The 24,210-nt window shown below is 44.2% G+C and overlaps 2 protein-coding genes across 3 annotated transcripts; one reads left to right on the plus strand and one right to left on the minus strand.

Annotated features, from left to right (window-relative positions):
* Positions 1-4,183: 4,183 nt before the first annotated feature.
* TIGAR (TP53 induced glycolysis regulatory phosphatase) lies at positions 4,184-14,073 on the plus strand. 2 transcript variants are annotated; one of them, XM_059845986.1, is made up of 6 exons: positions 4,184-4,380; positions 5,698-5,735; positions 7,594-7,715; positions 10,349-10,426; positions 11,290-11,405; positions 11,737-11,876. In XM_059845986.1, exons 1-6 carry the CDS (start codon positions 4,349-4,351, stop codon positions 11,738-11,740), a joined length of 390 nt encoding a protein of 129 aa, XP_059701969.1. In that variant the 5' UTR covers positions 4,184-4,348; the 3' UTR covers positions 11,741-11,876. The 2 variants fall into 2 exon arrangements, with proteins under 2 accessions (XP_059701969.1, XP_059701967.1); XM_059845984.1 differs by having other exon boundaries at positions 4,186-4,380; positions 11,290-11,400; positions 11,737-14,073.
* Positions 14,074-19,705: 5,632 nt separating this feature from the next.
* Positions 19,706-23,224, minus strand: FGF23 (fibroblast growth factor 23). The gene is made up of 3 exons (XM_059847861.1): positions 22,996-23,224; positions 20,714-20,817; positions 19,706-20,143 (listed from the first exon to the last, which is right to left on the minus strand). Exons 1-3 carry the CDS (start codon positions 23,222-23,224, stop codon positions 19,706-19,708), a joined length of 771 nt encoding a protein of 256 aa, XP_059703844.1.
* Positions 23,225-24,210: the final 986 nt, after the last annotated feature.

Below are 24,210 nucleotides of genomic sequence, written 5' to 3' on the forward strand. Positions count from 1 at the left end.
ACCAGCAATTTCTGGTATTTACTAGGCTCAACTTGGAGCCTGTGAAGGACTGGAACTGTGCAGTGACCGAGCCCTGAACAGATTGTCCAGAGATGGTGAGGAGTCTTCCTTACTGGGGATTTTCCAGAGCTGTCTGGACACAATCCTGTGCTCTGGGATGGCCCTGCTGGAGCAGGGAGACTGTATCAGATGCCCCACTGTGGTCCCTTCCAACCTGGCCCATCCTGTGCTTCTGTGGTTGTACTTAAAAGGGTTCTCAAAGGTGATTTGCATTCCAGCTGGGCTGCTGATGTTCCTGCTGATGCAGTCAGGAGACAACACTGAAACTTGTGGGACTCTCAGTGAGGACACTGGCCAGGGAGAACATCAGGTCAGTGCTCTGCTGGGCTCCAGGAGCACTGTGAGGAAGGGCATCCCTCAGCAGCAGTAGCATTCAATCAAGACCTGTTAGGACTAGAAATTAAGGTGAATAAAGCTGAGGTATTTACACTGAGGTAAGAAAAAACACTGAGTTTTGCTGCTAGAGAGAGAGAGAGAGAAAGGAACTGATGCAAATAAGAAAACAAATAGAAGGGGAAATGTCTGTGTCCTTAAATGCCTGTCATTCTGTGGAAATGATGTGATGCTAGCTTGGTCTTGCCATTGAGTTTTCTCTAAAAATAAACTGTGTTGTTATTTGAGCTCTTCCAGAATGCAACATGCAGAAACTGCAAGAAGAATTAGGCCAGAGCAGTGAAGGAGGGAGGGAAAGGTCAGCAGGCTGGCTGTGTGGGGCTCCTCAGGTTACTCAGGACCCCGTCTTCGAGCAAAAGCTCTGGTTCATCTGACAGAGGACTCACAAGCTTCCCTGAAGAGCAGTAGACTGACCTTTCTGATGAGGGTTTTCAGAACTTGAGCAAAGCTGTGAGTGGGACATAACCAGCTGGAGGATGAAGGATGAAATCAGCATTGTCATCCAGCACACTCAAACAAAAATTTATCTCAATTTTTCCAGCTTCCTCACATTGTATCTGAAGGGAGAACTTATCACACTCTGCAGCCTCCTCATGAGGGGAAGAGAAGGGGCAGGCCCTGATCTCTGCCCTGTGTGACCAGGGACAGGACCCAGGGCACGGCTGGAGCTGTGTCAGGGGAGGGTCAGGGGGGATATCAGGGAAAGGTTCTTCCCCCAGAGGGTGCTGGGGCACTGATCAGGCTCCCCAGGGACGATCACGGCCCCAAGGCTGCCAGAGCTCCACGAGTGTTTGGACAGCGCTCTCAGGGATGCACAGGGTGGGATTGTTGGGGGGTCTGTGCAGAGCCAGGCAGGTTGGACTGGATGACCCTTGTGTGTCCCTTCCAAGTCAGGATATTCTGTGATTCCATGATTGTAAATTCAGCTTGTTTGCTTCTCAGAGAAACTTTTTCTTTTGGTTACTTTGTATCTGCTTCTTAGACACAACGAAGTATTGATCTTTCTGGTGCGCGCTGACAGCGCCCGGGGAAGGCTGAGATCCGTGGGAACGGCGAGGCCTGTGGAATGGGAAGGGCTGCGGCGGGCGCTGCACAGCGCGGGGGAAGCCGCCAGGGGGCGCCCGCGCACCGCGCACGGCCCTCAGGGCCCCGGGACAGTCCCGGGAAGCCCGCGCTGGGGAAGGAACGTGCCCGGAGCTCGCACGGCTCCGCCACACAGCCCGCAGCCACAGCTACAGCAGAAGGGAAGGTGTTCGGCCAGGGGCTGCCCCTGGTCCCTGCTCGCAGCCCGTATACTGCACTGAGAACCAGCTTAAAAACTATCAAACAGTCACTGCCACGAATGAAATTCTAAGAACTGTGCTCTCCAGCAGACCCAATTTGAGGCCTGTCCACAGCACAAGCTCTGTGTAGGATTTGCCAGGGTTATGCCTCTCTTCAGGCCAGCACACCCCTCAGAGGAGCATTACCCAGGCAGAGAAGTGCAATGGCACACAACTGGAGAAATTCAGCAAAGGTTTCTGCAAGTGCAACAAGCAAGATCAGATCCCAAATGGCAATTGAAAAGGGAAATATAATCTAGCAGCTAAGCCACGAGGCCCTAAGTCAGAAGGTACAGGCTTTCCAAGCTGTTTTCTCACAAGGCCAAAGTGGCTTGTGTGTCACCCAAAGTGGGTGACTTCAGACAAAGTCTGTCACAAACTTTGCCTGAAGGGCTGTCACTTTTGCAAAAGGACCTGTATGAAAGCATGCACTTAGAAAGTGTAGGCTCATGTTTGAGACTTGATCCTCTAAACCACGCGTGAGACACAGCTGGAGTTTTATCACTGCAGCAAAACACAGTTGTTTTTAATGGTGATACAACAGAAATAAGTCAGAGCTGATTCAGTTGGCACTGTCTCATTTACAGGCGAGACTGTCACTGGTGTCACCCCTTGAAAATGTCAGTTCCAAAATCTGTGGAGGAGAGGCACTGCAGAAATTTGAAGTTTACACCATGATGTGAAAGGAAGATAAGAAGGAAACTAAACAGACACAGCTCTTGCATTAAATATTTAATTTTTGCATCTGCTTTAAACAGGAATTGAAACAAATTACATTTCAGTCTTCATTTAGAATGTATTTGGTGTTAAAGCACAAACTGCTTTCAAACTGAGGGCAACCCAGAAGAATTTACTGGATTTTTAGATAGTATTTATTTGATCTGGTTGAGAAATCCTGAATACACTCAGCTGACCAACTAATATTTTGGTAAATCACACTGTCTGTAAGCCATAAAACTTCAGCTTTCTGAGGAGAAAAGGATGAATTCCAGTCACTTCTTGTGTTACTTTGTCCATTTTACTAGCAGGACTTTCTAGGCTGTCCACAGAAGCTGTGGCTGCCCCTGGATCCCTGGAAGTGTCCAAGGCCAGGTTGGATGGGGCTTGGAGCAACCTGGGACAGTGGAAGATGTCCCTGCCCATGGCAGAGTGGTGGTCTTTAAAGTCCCTTCCAAGCCAGGCCATTCTGTGATTCTGTGGGTTCTGCAGAACAAGACCAGTGTGGTCCCAGCTGGATGTGAGTGACATCTCACACTGCTCTGTCTTGGAAACTGCTGCTTTAAACTATTCCTTGGAACCAGCTTGCCTTTGCTGATGGTTACTCCGGGGTGTGATTTGGCTGCCCAGGCTTCTAACTGACTTGTGAGTAATGCCTTTTATCCATCTATACATAAATATCAATTTACTGATATTACTCTGAGCAAAGTGCTGCTGCCAGTGTTAACTGACCTGATGTAACCAGAGTGAACATTACCAAGCATTCTGCAAAGGGGCAAACTGGGTCCGTCCCCTGGTCCCGGGTGTGGAGGAGCACACTCAGTGCAGGGAGCTCGGGGTGCAGCTGACGTGGAGCTGCAGGCTGAGCTCTGGAGAAGCCCAGCTGAGACAGAGGCTGGCAACTGCCAGCCCTTCCCCAGCACAGTGCCCGGTGGCACCGAGCACGGGATGGACACTCAGAGACACGGCAGGAGATGAAGACCCAAACTTTCCTACCCTTAATCTGTGAGGCTGTAAAAGCGCAGGGGTTCCCTTGTGCCGCGTCCCTCCTGGAAGGCCACCAGCTTAGGCTGTTTTTTGTCATTTAGTAATTGCACCGCGACTGAAGGATGTTACGGAACTGGACATCTGGGAGTCTGGTCAGGGAAACCTGGAATTGAGCCAGTAAGGAAACCCGGTCCGACTGTGAGTGCGGGGGATGCATCTGGGAAGGGGCTTCAGTCCCAGCTCAGGCGCTGCGAGTGTCAGTCCACGCGGCTCCGGGATGCTTAGACCAGGAACCTTCCTTAACACCAGCGTCATGAGACGCTGCGAAACCCGGAGTTTTAAGGTGAAAGCCTCCTAATTGCAATGGCAGAGTGAGAATGCGGAACCATTTAGGGTGCAGCAGTCCAGGTGTGAACCTCACACTTCCACGCCCACCACTGAACCCTGTCCGCAGGCGCCACATCCTCGGGGCGCTCAAATGCCACCGGGGACTCCACAGCTGCCCTGCAGGCTGTCTGATGCTGCGTAACCCTCTGGGAGAAGAATTTTTTCCCGATGCATAGCCCGAGCCTCCCGTGAGGCCGTTCCCTCTCGTCCTGTCGCTTGTGTCGACGGAGCAGTGCCAGCCGTCCCCTACCATCCGAGCCACAAACCCAGCCCGGATCCTTTTCTGCCGGGAGCCGCCTCCGGTGACGTCAGAGCGGCACAGGGGGCGGGACAATGACGTCACGGCGCGGCGCGCGGCGCCGCAGTGCGGGCAGTGGGACGTGTGCTCACCTGCGCTCGACCTGCGCGCATCTGGGCACATCTGTGCTCACCTGCGCGCACACCTGGGCACACGTCTGCGCTCACCTGAGCTGCCGTGCGCCATGGTTCGGTTCGGGCTGACGGTCGTGCGGCAGTGAGTACCGCCCGCGCATCCCCGGCGCTGGCCGTGCCCCGGCGGCCGCGTCCCCTCCTCGGTCACGGGCAGCGGGAGGGGGAAGCTGAGCAAAAGCTTTCAGGCTGGGCAAGGGTGGTATGAACCTTTTGCCCGTGAAACGTTAAAGTGGTTGTGACTCGGGTGGAATTCCTAAGGTGACTTTTTTCTCCCACTCTGTTGACAGAGGTTTATAGCTGACTGAACCAAGTAGCTCCAGCTTCCTGCAGCTGTCAGGAGAAAACTCTTTAATTTGTAGGAAGGCTCAGCTTTTTTTCTCCTTTACGATAAGCCCCCAGTGTGGGCAGCAGGGCAGGGGGAGATTCTGCCCCTCTGCCCGACTCTGCTGAGCCCCTCCTCCAGGGCTGCATCCAGCCCTGGGCCCAGCACAGGAAGGACAGGGAGCTGCTGGAGCCAGGCCAGAGCAGGGACATCCAGGAGATCAGAGGGATGGAGCAGCTCTGCTGGGAGGAAAGGCTGAGGGAATTGGGATTGTTCAGCCTGGAGAGGAGAAGGCTTTGGGGTGACCTCAAAGATGGAGAGACACACGTGACAAGGGGCCTGGGGTGACAGAACAAGGGGGAATGGCTTCCCACTGACAAAAGGCACAAAAAGTTCCCTGTGAGGGTGGTGAGGCCCTGGCACAGGATGCCCAGAGAAGCTGTGGCTGCCCCATCCCTGCAAGTGTTCAAGGCCAGCCTGGTTGGGGCTCTGAGCAACCTGGGATAGTGGGAGGTGTCCCTGCCCATGGCAGGGGATTGGCACTGGGTGATCTTTAACATCTTTTCCATCCCAGTTCATTCCATGAGTCTATGATTTCTTTTGCTCTGACTTCCTAGGCTCTGTTTCTTCCAGATGTGCAGCTCTGCTGCTACCCTTGATAATCTCTGGAACTGCTTCCCTGTAAAGTTCAGAGAACCAGATGTAACACATGCAAAAGAAGGTTCCAGAGTCTTCCTGCAGCTTTGTGCTCTCCAGCATGGAGGTGTAGTTGTTACAGATAAATTGTGCTGCATTTATGATAAATTTAAGAAATCACTTTTATTACTTTTATTCCAGATGGCTTTGTCTCATTAAAAGCTAGCAGCATGATTGGAATTGATTTGAAAATGTTTTTTTTATTGTTATAAAATCTTTGTGTGCATTGTTTTGAAAAGGGTTGGTGCTGCATTGTGTCTCATTTTTTTTTACATTCAGGTGCTGCTGTCTCTGGTTGCTATTTAATACAACAATGTTTTTGAAAATCTGCTTGAATTATGACAAGTTAATTTTTTTGTTGTTGTTTACAATCTCTTTCAGTGGAGAAACAAGATACAACAAAGACAAGATACTGCAAGGTTAGTAAGAGTTATTCTGTTAGCTGGTTAGAGATGGAAAATCATGGTGAAATCCTGTCACCAACTGCTCACACGTCATTAAGCAATAATACTGTAAACCTTTAGAGACTTTATGTGTAAGCCAGGACATGGCTTTTATAACAGTACAGAAGATTTTAAGTCACCCTCCACAGAATATCAGCAGATGCTGATGCACATTGTGCTTTAACAGGAGTATTAGAAGAGTTCCTTTTTCTACACAGGGAAAAAATATGTTGGATGTAATCAAATAAAATGGTAGCAGCACCTTTTACTAAGGACTCCCTAGCACTGTGTTAAATCCCAGTAATAGGAAGTTTGGGAAAAGAGTTTCTGGGAAAAGGAGCTGCAGAAGGATGGATAAAGACCCTGATGTGAAGCGGGCTGTTGCCTCAAGAAGGGAATCTGTTACTTGCAGTAAAAACCTACAGTAGGGCAAGAAGAATGGAATGTAAAGGTTGTTTAAATGCTTGAATTGTTCAACCCCAGCTCTTTCAGGGAAGGCAGTCTAGTTTTAAATGTGTCTTGATTAGAAACATTTAAAACTAGATTTCACCTTTGTGGCTGCTGGCTTGTACACCCAGAACTGAACACACTGAGCTGCCTGGATTTGTGCTGTAGGAAAATCACAGCTGGGGTTGTACTCTGAATAAATGAGCTTTCTTCAATGTTGTGAAGGAGAATTGTGCTTCCAGATTTTCCTCCCTCTGGCATTGCCATTTACAGTTCTTGCAACATGGATTTTTGTGCTCATAATAAAATGACTGAAGAATATTCCCCTGCTTTAATTGCTTTAAAATGTTGATAATGTCTTTTGATTTCCTAGCTCTTTGGGTCAAATGATGTGTAGAGGGCTCCTCTCCAGTGTGGAGAGAACATAGCTTCTGGTTTTGAGCAAGCCTCTTCTGAATTGAGAGGTGTAAGCCTTTACCAGCACTTTGGGGTCAGACATTTCACATGTCTGAATTACAGATTAGGTGCTCAGAACTCAGATTCTGGACTTCTGGTGTCCTGTTTTTTGCTGTTGGATTGTGCATTTTCTGGGTGAAAGTAGTTTGTTTTCTTTGTTCTGAATCTGATGGGAATTTCACTCTCTCTGCTCTTTCTTCCTATAGAGCTAGAATGGGTAAAAGGTGTGGATGTAGCAATCTGTTACACGTTTGTCCCCCCACCACAGTTCTGAGTTCTCCTGCAGACTCTGAGCTGTGAGAGGAGCACACCTGTCCAACTCAGGTTGGATTTCTAAAGTGCTGCTTCTCTCAACACTGTCCTAGAGCTTTATGACCAGTTATTCTCACAGACTTCCTACCTGGAAACAATTTTTGGGAAGTTTGCTGCTTTGCAGCTGGGTTTGCTCCAGCTTGTGTGAGCATTACTGTCAGCATGTCAGGTGGAGAGGAAGAGACCACAGTGGATTGTGTTTGCATCTCATTCTTTCAGCAGTATTGTCCTCTTTCTTATTCACATTTAACAAATCTGTTTATGGAGTTTCAGCTGTGAGATACCTCTTGCAGGAACTAGTGACCCTTCTAAAAATGGTCACATTTATTAAATGTAGGTCTCTGTTTTATGTTTAAATTTGTCAAAGGTGTCGATTGACATAATTATCATTGCTAATGATCCTTCTGTCTTCCTAGGCTCTTCTCCTGTTTATCATTAAATATGTGTGACTGAGTTTAGGGAAGATCAGAAGAGCAGTGACTTTTCCTAATGATTGGTTTTGCTAAAGAAGAAAGATTTTCTTATGACTGGGCAGTTTCTTTATTGCTGGCCTGCCTGGTCAGCTGCTAAATGGTCTAAAATTTGCATCTTTTAATGTTGTGGGGTTTTTATTTTGTAGGTCAAGGAGTGGATGAACCACTTTCTGCAACTGGTTTCAGGCAAGCAGATGCTGCTGGTTTGTTTCTCAGTAATGTGAAGTTTACCCATGTCTTTTCAAGTGACCTCCTTCGAGCAAAGCAGGTAAGTGCTTCTTGAGGCAACAGCTGTCTCCCAAATCTGGCATTTATTTCCTGTTGGTGATGCAAAAATAATGCAGTGACAGAGCCAAAAGCTGCCCCTGGATCCCTGGAAGTGTCCAAGGCCAGGTTGGATGGGGCTCTGAGCAGCCTGGGATAGTGGAAGGTGTTCCTCCCTGTGGCAAGGGGTTGGAACTGGGTGATCTCTAAGGTCCTTCCAACCCAAAGCAGTCCATGGTTCCATGATTTGCTGTCATTTTATATGGGCATTGTTTTTGCTAAAGTAGTAATGGGGACTTCGAGGTCCCCATCATCACAGACAGAAGTGAGTTTTTCTCTAAGAAGCAAACAAACCAGATTGGCTGTGACATTGTTGTGCTGTCGCAGGCGCTGTGGCTGTGTTCTGTGTTCTTTTGAGGAATGCAGACCAATGCAGGCAAAGTTGAGTTTTGCTGTGAAATCAGTACAAGGATCATTAAATGGGCAGAGATGTTGGATTTTGTCAGGCATCTCACACCTCTTGCCTTGATGCAGTAAATATACAATATAGATTAAATAAAGAGGGAAAGTTACTGCATGGGATTAAATGTGACCTTGTGTGCAGAATTATGAAATACTCAAAATTAGGGAACCAAAACTTTTAAAGTTAGAGGTCGGCTGTTCTAGGAAGATCATGTCTCCTGTGGAGGCCCTATCTTTAATTCTCTCTTCTGGTACTGATTCTGTGTTTTCAAGAGACAGTGTGGGGGGTTGAAACTCCTAAGCCATTCTTGTTTGCTTGCTTTTTGCTGTGTTGTCCTGCTAGAAGCCTGTGAGGCTGTGTTGTAAACCAGATCAACCAAATGTAGTATAAATCTCCTTTTTCTTTTCCTCAAAACATACACCATCAACATTGCTCATCAGTTTTGCAGCACGATTCCAGAAACTGCTGTAGCAGCACAACTTAAGCGGAAAATAAGAGACAAGGATGGAAGAGTGCACTAGTTGGATATTTTACATATGCAGAATAGCTGCCTGAGTCACTTCCTTTATGTGTGTGAATGGCAGTGATGATATTTTAAAACATTAAGAATGCTTTCTGACTTTCATAAAGCTGTATATGCTGTGTGCCTGCCTTATGGGAGTTGGTTTGGGATATTTTTTCTTTTGTTAGAGACAGCCTTTTCCATGAAGAGCACTTTCAAAATTGCACTCTCCTAGTGTGAAAGGTCTGAATTTTTCCTTTGCCTACAAGAAAGACCTGAATTTTTCCTTTCTTTGTTTTGCCATTTGTTTGACAAGCTATCCAGATGTTGGGAAAGCTTTCCCAAAGATGTGTAAAGCTGAATTTTCCATGTAGTCCATGTGCAGCTTTCTTGGCAGCTGCAGTTCTATGAAGGGCCTGTTACTACATTGTCACTTCACAGCTCGAGTATGGGAGGAATGTACAAGTTCTGCTCAAAAGAGGAAATTCCTGCATATAATCATACAAATAACTGTGCTATGCATATACACAAGGAAGTGGATTCAACCCTCTCTTTATTTCTGCATTATTCTTTGAGAGAAGGTTAAAGTTTCAAGACCAAATTTGTCCTAAGCAACATGTTAAATGTGCCAGTAGTACAACAAGGCTGCTTATTTGTGCCAGAATCCAAGGAGCATTTTCAAAATGAGTTCTTTAAATGTCATATTGATTGGGTATGGATGTTTGCACAGCTCAAACTGTCTGTGAAGCCAGTGCAGCCTTCACACTTGGGTGCATGTAAGAACCAGGAGCAGCTTTCGTCTGGTTCCCAAGAAAGACAAGGAGAGGACCCAGTGGAGGCCACAGAGATGATGAGGGGTCTGGAGCATTTCTCTTATGAAGGGAGACTGAGGGAGCTATGCCTGGTTAGTATGGAGAAGACTGAGAGGGTATCTCATTAATGCATAGAAATATCTCCAAGGAGTGTCAGAGAATGGTGCCAGGCTCTTTCCAGTGGTGCCCAGTGGCAGGATGAGGAGCAATGGACACAAACCAAAACACAAAACGTTCCACCTTCCAACATGAGGAAGAATTTCTGTACATTGAAGGTGGCAGAGCCCTGGAACAACCTGCCCAGGGAGGGCCTGGAGTCTCCCTCTCTGGAGACATTCCAAACCCACCTGGACATGCTCCTGTGTCACCTGCTCCAGGTGACCCTGCCTGGGCAGGTTGATCTCCAGAGGTTCATTCCAGCCCTAAGGATTGGCTGTGGCAGCCAGACAGTGAGAGATGTTTTTTCAGTTGGATTAACTGAGCAGTTCTGGGGAACACAGCTGTGAGTCTGGCCCATGTAGTCCATGTAAAGAATGTCCACATGATTGCTCTGTGTTCTATTCAAGAGAAGATGTGGCTCTTATCCCAGTAAACCCTTTTGCTACCTCTCATGGGTGCTGTTTCTTCAGCTGTTCTGGACTTTGAATTGGGAAGGAACTGCCAGAAGATTGCAGCTTTTCTATTTTTATGGCCTGGCCTGGGCCATATATCTAATTCTGCCTGACTGGTAGCTGAAAAACTTTCTGTTTTGTTGATTTGGGTTGTTGGATGCTGCTGATAGGATTCACCTTGGCTCTGGTGGTGTAGGGTGGTGTGTCTATGTTCTGCCCAGTTGATGTGACCGTATATTCACTTTTTAGACTGCTGCTGCCATTCTAGGGAAAAACAGGTTTGGCAAAGATTTGGAAATCAAGTACGATGCAAGACTGCGAGAGAGAGTAAGTGCCAAAAGAATTTATTATCAAATATTGAACAATTTGAAAATGTAGCTTCCTGCTGATGGGTATCTTGGCTTATTGAATGGTAAATTTAGCAGTGGAGAGCACTATTTTATGTGTTTTTAATCACTGGAAACTGAACAATTCACATCAGGGACATTAAATTGTTTGCAGAAGGGTGAAGCAAAGCCAAAATCAAGTGATGAAAGTTGTAACTATGATGTTTTAATGAATTAAATAAGGTAAAGTTTAGTGTTTAAGGAGCAGCACATGATTGTAGCATTTCCTGTTTGAATCTTTTTTCTCTCAGAAATTCCAGTTCTTCACTTGAAAATCAGCAAGGCCTTATTATTTACTTTTAATTGCGAGGGTACTTGTGTGGTTTTGTTTCCTTTTTGTAATGTCTTTTTCAAAAATTCTAAATTGAAGATGAATCCATCCTCTGTTGTAAAGAATTCACAGGCCTTTAGAGAAAATACTGGTTTCTAACATGTGAAAAATAATTCCCTGTAGCATTTTTGCAAGCAAACCGAAAATGGAGTTTATCCTCGTGTTTTAAATGTCTGTGCTTTAAATGAGATGCTGCTCTTAGTGTATTTGTCTACTGAGCATCTTTATCTATTTGTATCTATATCTAGATATAAATATGTATATATATATATATCTGCTGTTTAAAAGGTACCTATAAAGATATTTCCTCACCCAGAATTGGGATAAAATGTAAAAGGTTTGGGAAATGTAAAATGCCTTGGGAATCGAAGAAAACAAAGCTGAAGCTTCACAAAGGGAAGAGCTGTTTGCAGCCTCTGGAAGGGGTACAGAAGACCTGACACATCCTGCCAAACCCCATTTTTCCCTTACAGAAGTATGGTGTTGCAGAAGGAAGGCCTTTGGCTGACCTCAAGGCTATGGCAAAGGATGCTGGAGAGCAATGTCCTTCATTCACACCTTCTGGAGGAGAAACACTGGATGAAGTATGGTATTTATTTATTTATGTATTTACTTTACTGCTTGGTCTGATAACAGTGGCTGCCACGTGGGGAATCTCTTTATAACTAAAATATTGATTTTGAAGCTAACTCCTCTTGAAGCTCTGGCTCACAGGAGGATGATAGCGATTGTTCTCTGGAGGGCAGAGGGGTTTGCACAGCAGTCAGTAACTTACATTGGCTTCTGAACCTTGTCTGTGAGAAATCTTTGTCTTTTACCTGAAGTAGTTTTGTGTCAGATTTCTGAAAGGCCAAATCTGTGCTTGCTTCACAACGATCTCTTCGTTCTTCACAACCTTCCCTTCTGGCCTTTCCCTGCAGGTGAGAGAGCGTGCAAGGAATTTTTTTGAATTCCTCTGCCAGCTGGCTGTTGAGTTGGAGCAGAAGGAGCATGGCAAGCCCAGTGCCCCAGGCAGGAGCTCAGGAACATCTGGAGAACAGTTTGTTTTCCCTTGGACAAGCCACTGCAGTGAGGCGGAGCTGAGCTCTGCGGGCAGCGGATCTTTGATGGTATTAGATGCCAATATTTTGGTGGTGAGTCATGGAGCCTACATGAGGAACTGGATTGGCTATATGGTTTCAGATCTCAACTGTACCTTACCAGAAAATTTAACCAAGTCCCAGCTGTCTTCTGTCAGTCCCAATACGGGAGTCAGTCATTTCATTATAAAACTTGAAAACGGGAATTTGTTGAAGCCCAATATCACGTGTGTCTGTCTTAACCAAGACTCTCACTTAGTGGATGTGGGAGCTGAATGTGTAGCTTCAAAAGTGTTTTAAGAGTCTCTGTGGGGGAAAGTGAGATTAGATCACAATTTTGCTAAACTTGGGAAAAGTATCTGTAGTAATTACTGGGATTGACTGGAATTGCTGACACTAAACTGCAAAAAGGGAGACATGCAACTGCTTGCCATCCTAAAACCCACAATTTGCATGGTCCTAGTGCCCAGTAAAAGTTGGCAGTAGCAAAATAAAACAAATATTCTCTGTTCTCAGAAGCATAATACTTGCAGTCACTTGCATATCTGCTCCTACAGCACATATTTCAAACAACCTCTTTGCATTACTCCATAATTATTTTGGTTATCTCCAAATGAAAGGGTTGGGGAGAGGAATGGTACCTCAAAGCTGAGCTATACTGTATTCTTGTTTTATTACAAAATACTATATTGTAATATGAAACATACATGTTGTCTTAAAATAAATTTTTGAATGCAATAGTAGAACCTAGGAAGCATTGCCCAGTGGGACAGGTTTGGTGCAGAGCCAAGGGATGTGACTCTGACACTGAATATCTGTGAGACTCTGGGCAAGTCTCCTTTCCATTTGTAATGTGGGAATGATGATAAACCTACCTCGCCAGGAGTACTTCCTAAGAAATTGTTCAGGTTGTCGAGATCTCTGTTGAAGAGCACTGTACGCAAACACAGAGTATTTATTTTTAGCTGTGAGCAGGATGAGGAACCTTGTGTGCACATAGTAATGGTCTCTTTTCTGGAAAAGGGACTTTCTCTCTGGGGTGAGTTGTACTTGACTGGAATCCTTTTGTCAGCTGCAGTCATGCACTTGATTCTATGAATATTTTTGCCTAAAATGAGGCAAGTTTGATTGTTTGGTGACTGTTGGTGTTAATACTGCATTCTTTCCCCACTGGGGTGTTTGTGGTGTTACAGTGTGAGCTTATCTGGTTTATGTTATTTATAAGATTCACGTATTTTTTCTTCATTTGCATATTTTTGGCCTGTTAAAAAAAAAATTAAAGGCTCTTGAATAGAACTCCAATTTCATCTGTATTTCTTTTAAGGTAAAAATCTTTCTTAATATTGCCCTGTGAAGCTTTGCTCAGATCACATAACTTTTTTTTTTTCCTGGCCTTTTACTGTGGAAAAGACTCTTAGGGCTGATGTTGTTTAAAAGTTTCCATAGCTCTTTTTCAGTAATAAAATAATTCCTTCTCAATATACTGAAGGAAATAAGTCTTCACAGCAAACTAAAATGGGAATATGACTTTTGCATGGAGTCCTTAAGCTCTTTGTGAAATGCATCTTCCTGGAAGGCTCCTCTGTACTAAATTGATGGTCACAGCCAACGAAGATAGAAAAGCTTTAATTATGACTTCTAACAGAGTTAATGGTAGGAGAATGGGGCGGGAGTTCATTCTGAATTTGCTTGTCCCTGGTAGTGCCAGTTTATTTCAGGCGTGACACTTACATAGCAAGGAATTCTCCTGCCAGTGCTTTAAAGGCTGAAACTCCCCTGGAACTGCCATGTCCTAAATTTTGCCAGTCATTCCATCAATTCTTCTTGGAATCATTCATCAATTCTTAATGGAGTTGAAAATGCGAGAGGATGCATGGAGACGTGACACATTTTTCTCCCTAAGTCTGTCATTTCATCAAATATTTCAAAACACACTAGTGATTGGGGTGCTTCTCACTTTCAAGGGTTTCTTTATCTTTCTTGCTTGCTCTCAAGCAGGTAATTAATATTTTGTTCTTGTTGATGATGCCATAACCTAGGAGAGCATCTACTTTGTTAAGTGCTTTGCCACTGCTTGGGTCACACTATTCCCAGAGGGATTTTTGACTCTTCCTCTATAATAAGCTTTACACACTTTTTTTTGTATTTATAGGTCATTAAAATTTAAATCCAGCCTAAGGAACCTGTGTGATTGTTTTCTTTAACTTACTGTTACCAAATTCTTTCCTCTTGTAAGTCTCACACAGGGCAAGTAGATGGTACTGTGGTGCCTAACAAGGAAAAATACCAAAGGGTAAAACCACTCAGGTTTTCTGAACAGCTCCTATCTTAATGATGTCACATTTTTCCATGAAAATGCATCAGAATCTCCCAATTCAGACTTTGTAAAACACACTAAAATGCTGCAAACACATCTGCCAGTGGCCAAGAGAGTACAAGCAGTCAAGAGTGTCCTGCATTTGCCCAGATGTGCTTTTTCCCTCAGTATCTGCTGTTGACATTGCTGGAGACAGGATGCCAGTCTATGTGGGCTTATAGCCTGCCCTAAAATAGTTGTATTTTTTATTTCTCCTTTGTTATGTCACATGTCAGGTTCTCTCTGCATTAAAAAGTCACTAATTTTGGAAGCTTCTGAAGCTGATTCTAAAAGCTGTTTTCTTTAGGTCTGTGTATAGTACTCCTCTTTTTAAGTTTTTACATCAGCACTGAGACTAAATCTTTTTTTGGTCAAGTGACTCTTGTGCATGTGTACAGTAAATATGTACAGTTTATTGGGATCATGGGAAAGGAGAGTTGCAGCAATAGATGGGTCTGTTAGGAATAGTAACAGAATACAAATATTTGAGGGACTACTTAGTAGTGGAAATGGATGCTGGCTCCATCTCCTCACAGGTCTGCCTCTTGAGCCGCTATCAGGCAGACAGCTCTGGTAGTACCACAGTTTCCTTCCTCTAAAGTGAAGATATGTTCTCTATTCCCACTCTATTCAACAGTTTTCTGTTGAAGACTTGTGCAGACATAGCCCTGCCTTTGTAAAAGGAGGGTTTTTTTCCCTTTTTTAGAAAAAATTTAGAACATAATTTAAATAGATGCATTCTATATATCCAAGCTTTTGGCTGCATCAGGTCTACAACCCATATTCCTAGACTTAAAATATGTCAGATTTCCCCCAGATGTGTCCTGCTTTTGAGGGCTTTGGCCATGAGCTGGAGGTTTTTAGATCTTGGTAATCCTGGGCAAATGGCAGCTGCATGGCACAAATGAACTGCACAGTGTTTTGTGAGCTGCTTCTCTGGTATCCATGGATATGGCAGAGCTACTGTGGGGTATCTGTGGTGTGTGGTGACTCCAGTGCCATTCAGGAGGGTCTAATGTGACATATAGCTCTGCTGTTACCTGCAAACAGCTCTGGGGTTCCCGGGGTGCAGGGACCCCATGTGACAGTGCATTACTTACCTGAGTGCCAGAGCCTGGCAGGAGGCTTCAGAGGGCACAGAGCATGAGGCACAGGAGAATACTGGAATAAAACCCAGGAATCTTGAGCAGGCTGGTACTGGCCACCAAAGGAAGGCTCGAGGCAGAACTCTTTCCTTTTGATGCTCAGTTGGGTCATCCAGCCAGAGCTGAATAGGAGCAGGGTGGTGCAGCACACTTGACTGTAATAAGTCCTGAATGAGTTTTGCAACAGCTGGCCATTGAAAAGTGAATTTAATTTATTTAAAAGCTGAGGTGAAAAAAGGAGGTTTGATTTCAGAGGGCAGGAATCACAAAATTAGTTTTAGAATTGTGAAATATCCTGAATTGGAAGGCACCCACAAGAATCACTGAGTCTGGCTCCTGGCCCTACTTGGGACAGTCCCAAGAATCATACAATTCTACTTCTCTAAAGAAATTTAAATAATGGTTAATGCAACAAATTTTGAAGGAAAAAATAATTACAGACAAGAGAGGTAAATGAAACCTGGAATCTAATTAAATGAGTTTTTACCGTAAGTAGTTTGCACTCAACTAAATGGGTGGTTCTTAGTTGAAGTAACTAAAGTATAGGCAAGGGAAAAATTAAATATGATCTAGGTGAATCTTAATTGAAGGCTTAATGCCACAATGGAAACCATCAGCTCAGCTGGTAAAGATAAGTGTTGCTCAGGAGAAAAAACATGGTGAAGAAGGTATGCAAGGAATTAGTGGGGATAGAAGTAGTAATGTCCAAGGTCAAGCACTGAGCTGGAGTGAAGCCGCTATTTAGGGCGCTTAGGGGGCAATTTTTTTTTTTGTAATGACTTTGAATAAAAATACAGGAATGTGAAATATTAGTGAGAAGGCATCATCAATAACTATTTGGGGCAGAATAGCATGCAGAGGAGGAAATGATGAACTCGCAGTCTTAAAACTGCTTGAGTCTTCACAGAATAGGTCAGGCTGGACCCTTACAGTGGCTCATGTGGTGCTGCCTCCCTGCTCCAGCAGGGCCATCCCAAAGCACAGGGCATAGAATTGTGTCCAGATGGTTCTGGAATATTCTCAGTGAAGAAGACTCCACACCCTCTCTGGACAATCTCTTCAGTCCTCAGTCACTGTGCAGGACAGAAGTTCTGCCTCCTGCCCAGGTGGAACCTCCTGGGCTCAGTCCCTGCCCGTTCCTCTGGTGCCATTGCTGGGCCCCTGGAGCAGATCCTGGGCCCTGCTCGGAGCCCTCCCTGCAGAGGCTTTTAATTTACCAAGTATCTTTTATCCCAAGATCTTTGAGCCAGGATCACAAATAATTCCTAGCAGGACTGAACTGACAGACCTGTGTTTTCCCATTGCTTGTACAAGACATTTCCCAATAGAGGTTAAAATCCCTTCATGGTCAGTCTAGACCTACTAAGACACTGTTTTTCTCATCATCTTTCACAGAACTTTTATATTTGGAGTGCATGAAACACTTAGTAAGCTGAAACCTGTTAGTCTGGAAGTCACAGGGGACAGCCGCACACAAAAATTTTCAGACAGTGCTGCTACCATTTGTTTGTTCACTCAAGTACATCTGGAAGGGGGAGCTTGAACAGACAATGCAGAATTCACCATTTGGAGATAATGGAAAAGTTTATTGGTACTCTTTTAAAAGGAAATAGTCTTTATAATATATTATTATAAATACTTATAAATATTCTGCAGGATTTAAGATCCACTCAAATAAATAAATAAATACTGTGACATAAATAAGTAATGCTTTCTTACTAGCTGGTGATTGCCAGCATCTCCATTGAAGAATAAATTCTTTAAAGTTTTGATACAGTTGCCTATAGTTGCATTTATAGTTTTTTGATGGAAATCCATGGTGTATTCAGTCTTAGCTTACTTACCCCCTGGCTACTGATAGAGTGGGCAAACCTTCTTACTCTGTTCTAGTATAGTTATTTGGAGATGGTCTATAGATTTAACCCCAATATTTCCCATCAAAATTTAATATGGACAGAGCTTTTAATGGTTCCAGTTGCTGTAGGGCAGTTGCCTCAGTCCTTGAGAGGAGCTTCCAACAATTAATGCAAAATTCAGACTTTGCTTGTATACTTGAAGTCCAGAGCTCTCAAGGAGCAAAGCCAAGAATAATGGTATAGGAATCAAGTAAAAAGATCAAAACAGAACATAAATAAAATCACACCTCTCCACTGTATAGACAGCAAGTTAAAAAGTCTTGCTATATTTTGAATAAGCAAGAAAAAGCACAACTGTCTGCCTGCAATTTCCTTAATTCCTTAGACTCACTCTTTTCCTTCAGAAATTAATTAAAAACCACAATAACTTTAGAAAAACAAATTCCAGGAGATGGAACTCTTGGACTAATCCTGATCATTTGGCTTGTCCTGTGCTCCTAAGTATTTATACTAATTAGAAATCTCTCCATCTAGGAAAACTATTCTAAGACCAGAATCGGGGACCTACAACTTTTCCAACATAATGAGCTGGATGTGGTAGATAAAGAGATATTGTGTATATATACAAATATGGAGGGGGAAAGAGATTATTTTAAAAGCTGTCAGCAGTCCTGCTGCTGTGCTAAATCCAGAAAAAATTAAATGAAAGCAAGAAGCACAGGGGGTTCTTATTTTGATTTTGTTGCACTGATGAAACTCCAGTGGCTTCAGTGAACTACTTCATGAGAAAGAAAAAAAGAGCAGCATCCAGCCTAATTTTTTTTGTATGTTGCTATGAGCACACTGAGGAGCAATGTATCACTTCAAATTGTTGTCAGGCTGATAAATACTCTTAATAAACAGAGCAGAAGAATCTGTGTTTTGACGTGCAAAAAAATCCCTGCAAAATAAAACCCTCAAATCTCTGCCACACTGAATTTTGTGCTGCTCATCAGTGCCTGGCCCCTAATTTCTGCAGAGTTCATCAAGAATAGCTTTTTCAAAGTGAACTTACCCAAAGCATAAACCAAACTAAGGAAAAGGTTTTGTCACCCTTAGAGATCTCCTGATTAATAGTAATTTCATTCCTACAAGTATAAAGCATCTGATGCCTGCTCAGAACTGAATACAAACATGGATGCTAACTAGACATTTATTTTCTAAATAGAAACCTCATTTTCACTCATTAGATGAGAGTCTTCATTATAGTCTAAATATTAATCCTTTGATTCTTATAAAACATAAGTTTTTTTTATTTTCCCCCTGTAGAGTACAGTATTATGCAAAACAAACTGTCCTGTTTAACACACTACTGATTATTATTAATCCTGGTACTTCTCTCTGAGTTAAAAATATGCAAAACTAATGATCTTTATTTCCATATTGGGATTCTAGACTTTAGTAAATGTAGAACTGTGATAGAGAACCACTTGAGAGAGAGTGAGACTCTGCTCTTTTTTCCAAACCTCAGCTTAGATTCAGTGTCAGAAATTTCTCTTTAGGACCCTTTAATCCTGTCCTTTTGTCCTGTCAGTTCCTCCAGTTTTCCATGTTTGCTGCTCTTATAACAGCAGAGTGCTTTTTTTTGACTCATATGGGTGAAGAGAGAATGAAGCTCCAACTTAAAAGCTTAAAACAAAGAATCGCAGGTTGGAAGGGACCTTAAAGATCATCCACTCCATCCATCTGCCATGGGCAGGGACACCTGCCACTATCTCAGGTTGCTCAGAGCCCCATCCAACCCGGTCTTGGACACTTCCAGGGATGAGGCAGCCACAGCTGCTCTGGACAATCTGTGCCAGGGCCTCACCACCCTCATAGGGAACAATTTTTTCCTGATATCCAATCTAAACCTACTCCTGTCAGTGTGAAGCCATTCCCCTTGTCCTGTCTCTGCAGTTTCTGATGAAGAGCCCCTCTCCAGCTTCCTTGTAGCCCCTTCAGATAGTGGATACATGACATGATAGTTTTTATATAATAAAATAACACACCACCTGGCAGTTTGTCTGCTGTGCTTGGACAGGATGGTGCTAGTAAGAGATTCCCTGTCTCTGCTGGAATCTTGGATGCTCCAGGTCTCTACATCAGTAACATAACATCAGTTTCCCATTTCATGCAAGGGATTCCCTTTTTTGTTTGTTTTCATCATTGATGCAAACTTAAGGTGATTCAGACCCCAAAAGGTTTGGTTTGTGTTATTGTTTTCAGAAGTGGATCTCCTTTCCAGTAGAGCCCAAGTTGGAAAAATCTGACTTGTACTTACAGACAGCAGTTTACTGACAAAGCAATATTTGAAGCTAAGGAATTTTTCCCAATGTCTCCCAGGTTTTGAGGAGCCACTTTGGCATTCAGGCTGGGTGTGACAGATGGTCCTTTTTGCCCCTGTCTTCCCCTGGTGAGCGCGGAGCCCGTGGTTATCTTGTGATGTAGAAGCGGGGGCTTGGGTACCTCCTGGCCTCCATCATAGCATGGGGATCATCGGGGTTCACCACATCGTTCTGGTTGATCCTCACAGGCTCCCTGGGCATGTGGGGAAAGTCTGCTGGCTGCTGCTGCAGGGAGCCAAACACCGGGGTCTTCCTCTGCGGGACCAGGATCTGGTGAGGATCTACAGGATCAACATCTGCGCTCCTGGTGTGTCTGTGGGGCTCGGGGGTGTTGAATCGGAACAGAGGGATCTCATTCTTCCTGGACAAGAACTGGGAGTATGGTGGTGGATTCATACCAGGGGAGAAGGCTTGTTTAACTCTGCCTAAGCTCACCAAGAAGTGGTGTTTGGGGGATTGGTACACATCGTACCCATTTTCCAGTGTCCTATGGCTGAACACGCAGTCCTCTTGGCTGAAGTAATGCTGAGGGGAAAAAATAGGACACTTGTGAGCAGAGGAGTCTGGTGAATTGCAAATACTGGTTGAAGAGGGAAAGAAGGGTGAGATCTTGCAGCAGGTGTTTTTCTAATCTCCCAGGTCTGTCTGACTCAAATGCAGATCAGAGTTGCATGTCCATGCTTTCAGCAAAGGAATTTTAATGATAAACCCTGTTTTCTTCCAGAGGGTCCCCACTCATGGCTCTGTGCTACAGATTGGTCCCTCACTGGATCTAATTTCTGTAATATGGAAAAATAGGGGTTTTGTTGGTGGTGGTGGGTTTTTGGTTGGTTGGTTGGTTTCATGGTGGTTTTGTTGGTTTTTGTTTTTTTTTTTTTGGTCCTCATTTACCCAGGCAGGATCTCAGATTATTTTTGTCAGCTCTACAACTTAATACAATCAAAGGAGAGAGCAAAGTTTGACCTTTGTCAGATCTTCTCTAACACTTCCCCCTCCACCTGCAGCTACCCAGGCTTGCCCTGGCTGGGGAAATGGGCACCACAGCAGCAGAATGCACTGGCCATTCAGCCTCAAGGCTTAGGGAAGGTCACTCACCGAGCCAAATATGTTTCCTTTCATGTCCATGCACAGGTAGCGTCCACTCTTCACACCTGTGATTATTACTGAGCCAGCACCCTCAGACCTGATCATCAGGGCACCTGTTCAGAACAACAAAAACATCAAATCCATTTCAACAATGCATTTACAGATCCACAGATGCTCTGCCTGGAAGTGACCTCTGGGAGTTCAAACCAACCTCCCACATGACCTGAGACTGTTGCCCACCCTAAATCAGGTTTGCTGTGGCTTTGGGAAACTGCCAGGATGGAGGGCACCTCTCTGGGTGCCCTGTTCCAATGTGGCACTGACCTCCCAAAGACAACTTTTTTTTCCTTCTGAAGTCCCAAACTGTGGCCTGAGGACATTGCCCTCAGTTCTGCCTTTGCCCACATCCAGGGGGAGTTTGTCCCACTCATCTTTGTGACTGCCCTGTGGTATTTTTTCCGTGGTGCCCAGCAGTGGCACCAGTGGAACGGGCAGGAACTGATACTCAGATGGAAGTTCCACCTGGATAGGAGGCAGAACTTCTGTCCTGTGCAGTGACTGAGAACTGAACAGATTGTCCAGAGAGGGTGTGGAGTCTTCTCACTGGGGATATTCCAAAACCATCTGGACACAATCCTGTGCCCTGTGCTCTAGGATGGCCTTGCTAGAGCAGGGAGGTGGGACCCTGTGGTGCCTTCCAACCTCAACCAGTCTGTGACTCTGTCATTACATTGCCCTTAACATCCTTTTTGCTGGACTAAAACCATAACAGATCATGATCAGGCCCCCCTTGAAAACCTTGTGCCAGACCAACTCCACCTTCTACTCATACAACATGACCTTGGGTTGCTGTAGTGCTCCAAGAGCAATGTCACTGGTACCAGATAAAGTGGAAATAACAACTTTGCTTGACCTGCTCCTTGCATCTGACTCAGTGCCTGTTGCCTTGTCCCACCCAGGAGATCTGTGAACACCCAGGCCATACCACCCTGGTGCAGAACTTGGCACTTCCTGTGTCTGGTGGTTCCTGTGTCTGGTGGCAGCAAATCAGTCACCCTCCCTCTCAATATCCCTTTTGTTGTCTGATTTCCATCTTTCCTGCTCCACCATTCCAAATCCCGCTATGCTTGTTTCATGGCATATATGGGAAAATGTGATATTTTGCTGTCTGTTGTTCTCTAAAATCCCACACTGGTTCTTGACCAGCATATCTAAAATGAGTTTCATAAAATCTTTTAATATGTAAGAAGAATAACAAGATAGTGTCGGCATTTCTGTGAATGTTGCATTATCAATTTCTTAAAAAAATAGCAGAATGTGATCCCTTTTCCTCATTAATTAAATTATAACTTTAAAAACCATCATTATTTACTTATGTAAAAGCTTCATTACCTAGGCTTAGATTTTTAACTGAGTGTATAAAATAGATGTAGTAATAATAATAACAACAACAACCTGATTTTATGATGCATAGCTTGTGATTTGAATGCTGCTAAGAGAGAAGTATTTTTGAAATGCTATAAAAGAACCCTTAAGTCTTAAACCCCTCCCATAGTTGTCTACTAACTAAAGAGTTTGAGCCAAGTATTTAGCAAAGGAAGAAGAATAAACTATTCTGTGTTGAAATAGAATAATAAAATATATAATTAAATAAACTCTGAAGACACAGTTTGAGAACCTTTTAGTGATATTAGGGTATAGTTTCTTCTCATGGACCCCAAAGGCTCAACACTTCTTTTATGCCAGTCTGGTCTTCCATAGTTTCCTCCTTTTTAACTGATCTTTGCATGCCCATGTTCTGTGCACACTGAAACTTAACTTTTAGTAGTTCTCAGCCCTCCACCCCAAAATACAGATTTTATGGATGCCATCCGTTTGCTAGCACTGCTCTGGCGAGTTCCCTCAGTGCAGTTCCTTTGGTAGCACCATCAGTGGGAAGCAGCTATTTGGGGGATATCATTATCAACCTCTAATAGGAGCTTCCTTCAGAAACTGGGGGTAAAATCATGAAGTGAAGGATAATTCAGGTGTTTTTTCCATGCAGGGTATTACAGGAACCATAGGACTTTAGTTGTCCTAGGGAAGGAATGAAATTCCCTATCCACTATATTTCTTTGGAGTGATTTTATTTATTAAACAAAAGGTGAATTATGATGATGTGTATTTTCCATCCCATGGCTGTGCTCCTCTGCCTGCATGCCTAATGAGAAGAGGGGATTTTCTATAGGTGGTGAGGAAGTAAAAAATCTCATTGTCCCTCCCCTGCTCCCATGGAGTAGGAAGCCACTTACTGTAGATGGTTTGGTGAGAAGCGCCGTCAATGTAGCCATCAGCGTTAATTTGGAGGTGGAAGCTGCTCCTCTCGGTGTCGGTGTAGAGGTGTGTCAGGTGGTCTCCATTGCCCCAGCTGGGACTCAGTAGTGGAGAGGAGTTGGGAAAGGCAAGGGAAGCATTCAGGCTGCAGAGCAGCAGGAGCAGGGAGCTGCAGGGAATGCCCTGGGGAGTGGCTCGCCGCTCCATGGTGGGTCAGCGTCTGCTCCTCGCCTCCCCTCGTGCCTGGAGCGCGAATCCTCAGACAGGATCCCTTCTTCTCTGCAGAGGCTTATAAAGGGCAGCAATATGACATCACACAGGAAAACCTTCTCCACATCCTTGATTTTTGGCAAAGCAACATTTTAAGTGTCCCGAAACCTCAAGGGAAGGATCTCTGGCTAAGGTGTGTGGGGGAAAAATGTAAGGTTTCTAAAGACAGCTCACGAAAGCTAATCATATGTTCAAATGTTATCTACAACCCTGTGACATCTGAAAGCTTCCCACGCCTCTACTGTTGGATCCAGGAAGGGCAATCCACTGCACTTGAACTGAAGGGAATGACCCTTCGGACCTGAATTATCTTTCTTTTTTGCCAGATGTGTTTATTCAGACTCCCACCTCCCCTCACCATTTCCAAGCTGCATTCTGATTTAGTGGAAACATCAAATACAGCTAAAATTTTGTTGCAAATGTACCAAAAGTTAGTATTAAGTTGTTTTGAGCCTAATTCCCCCTTCATTATGGTCTAAGTTCCACACCAAGCCTGTTGGGCTGATATTTGTGTCACTCCATTCAGGTGAAGAGAACTTGATATGAGCAGAGGCTTCTTCAAATAAACTGTCCCTTTTCTTTCTCCTATTTCCTTCTGAGTCACACAAATAATCTAAAGGTGGCCAAAACCAGCTGAAAATAATGTGTAAAACACTTAAATGCTGGATGTTTGCTCCTGCATTGCACACCTGGCTGGCAGTTTGTAAAAAATGTTCCAAGATACAAGACCTTCTTCTCAGATGTCCTGCCAGTGTTGTGGGTCTTTACAAACAAATTTTCTGATTTAAAAAAAGATTGTTCCATTTATTACATGAAAATGCTATACTAATGGGACACTGTATATGAGTGAATCAATGATAGGAGTGACAGGTTCCAAAACTGGACTATGTTAAGGTTCCTTTCAAAATTTAATATAAATTTGA

Source organism: Haemorhous mexicanus, chromosome 5 (assembly GCF_027477595.1).
Source record: "Haemorhous mexicanus isolate bHaeMex1 chromosome 5, bHaeMex1.pri, whole genome shotgun sequence".
NCBI classification, from domain to species: domain Eukaryota; kingdom Metazoa; phylum Chordata; class Aves; order Passeriformes; family Fringillidae; genus Haemorhous; species Haemorhous mexicanus.

Excerpts from the sequence above, each read along its gene's own strand:
- FGF23 (XM_059847861.1), bottom strand. The coding sequence starts at position 23,224 with ATGGAGCGGCGAGCCACTCCCCAGGGCATTCCCTGCAGCTCCCTGCTC. Across the intron at positions 20,818-22,995 it reads TTCTCACCAAACCATCTACA|GTGCCCTGATGATCAGGTCT; the intron begins GTAAGTGGCTTC and ends TGTTCTGAACAG. Across the intron at positions 20,144-20,713 it reads AAGGAAACATATTTGGCTCG|CATTACTTCAGCCAAGAGGA; the intron begins GTGAGTGACCTT and ends TTTTCCCCTCAG.
- TIGAR (XM_059845984.1), top strand. The coding sequence starts at position 4,349 with ATGGTTCGGTTCGGGCTGACGGTCGTGCGGCA. Across the intron at positions 5,736-7,593 it reads CAAAGACAAGATACTGCAAG|GTCAAGGAGTGGATGAACCA; the intron begins GTTAGTAAGAGT and ends TTTATTTTGTAG. Across the intron at positions 7,716-10,348 it reads ACCTCCTTCGAGCAAAGCAG|ACTGCTGCTGCCATTCTAGG; the intron begins GTAAGTGCTTCT and ends TTCACTTTTTAG.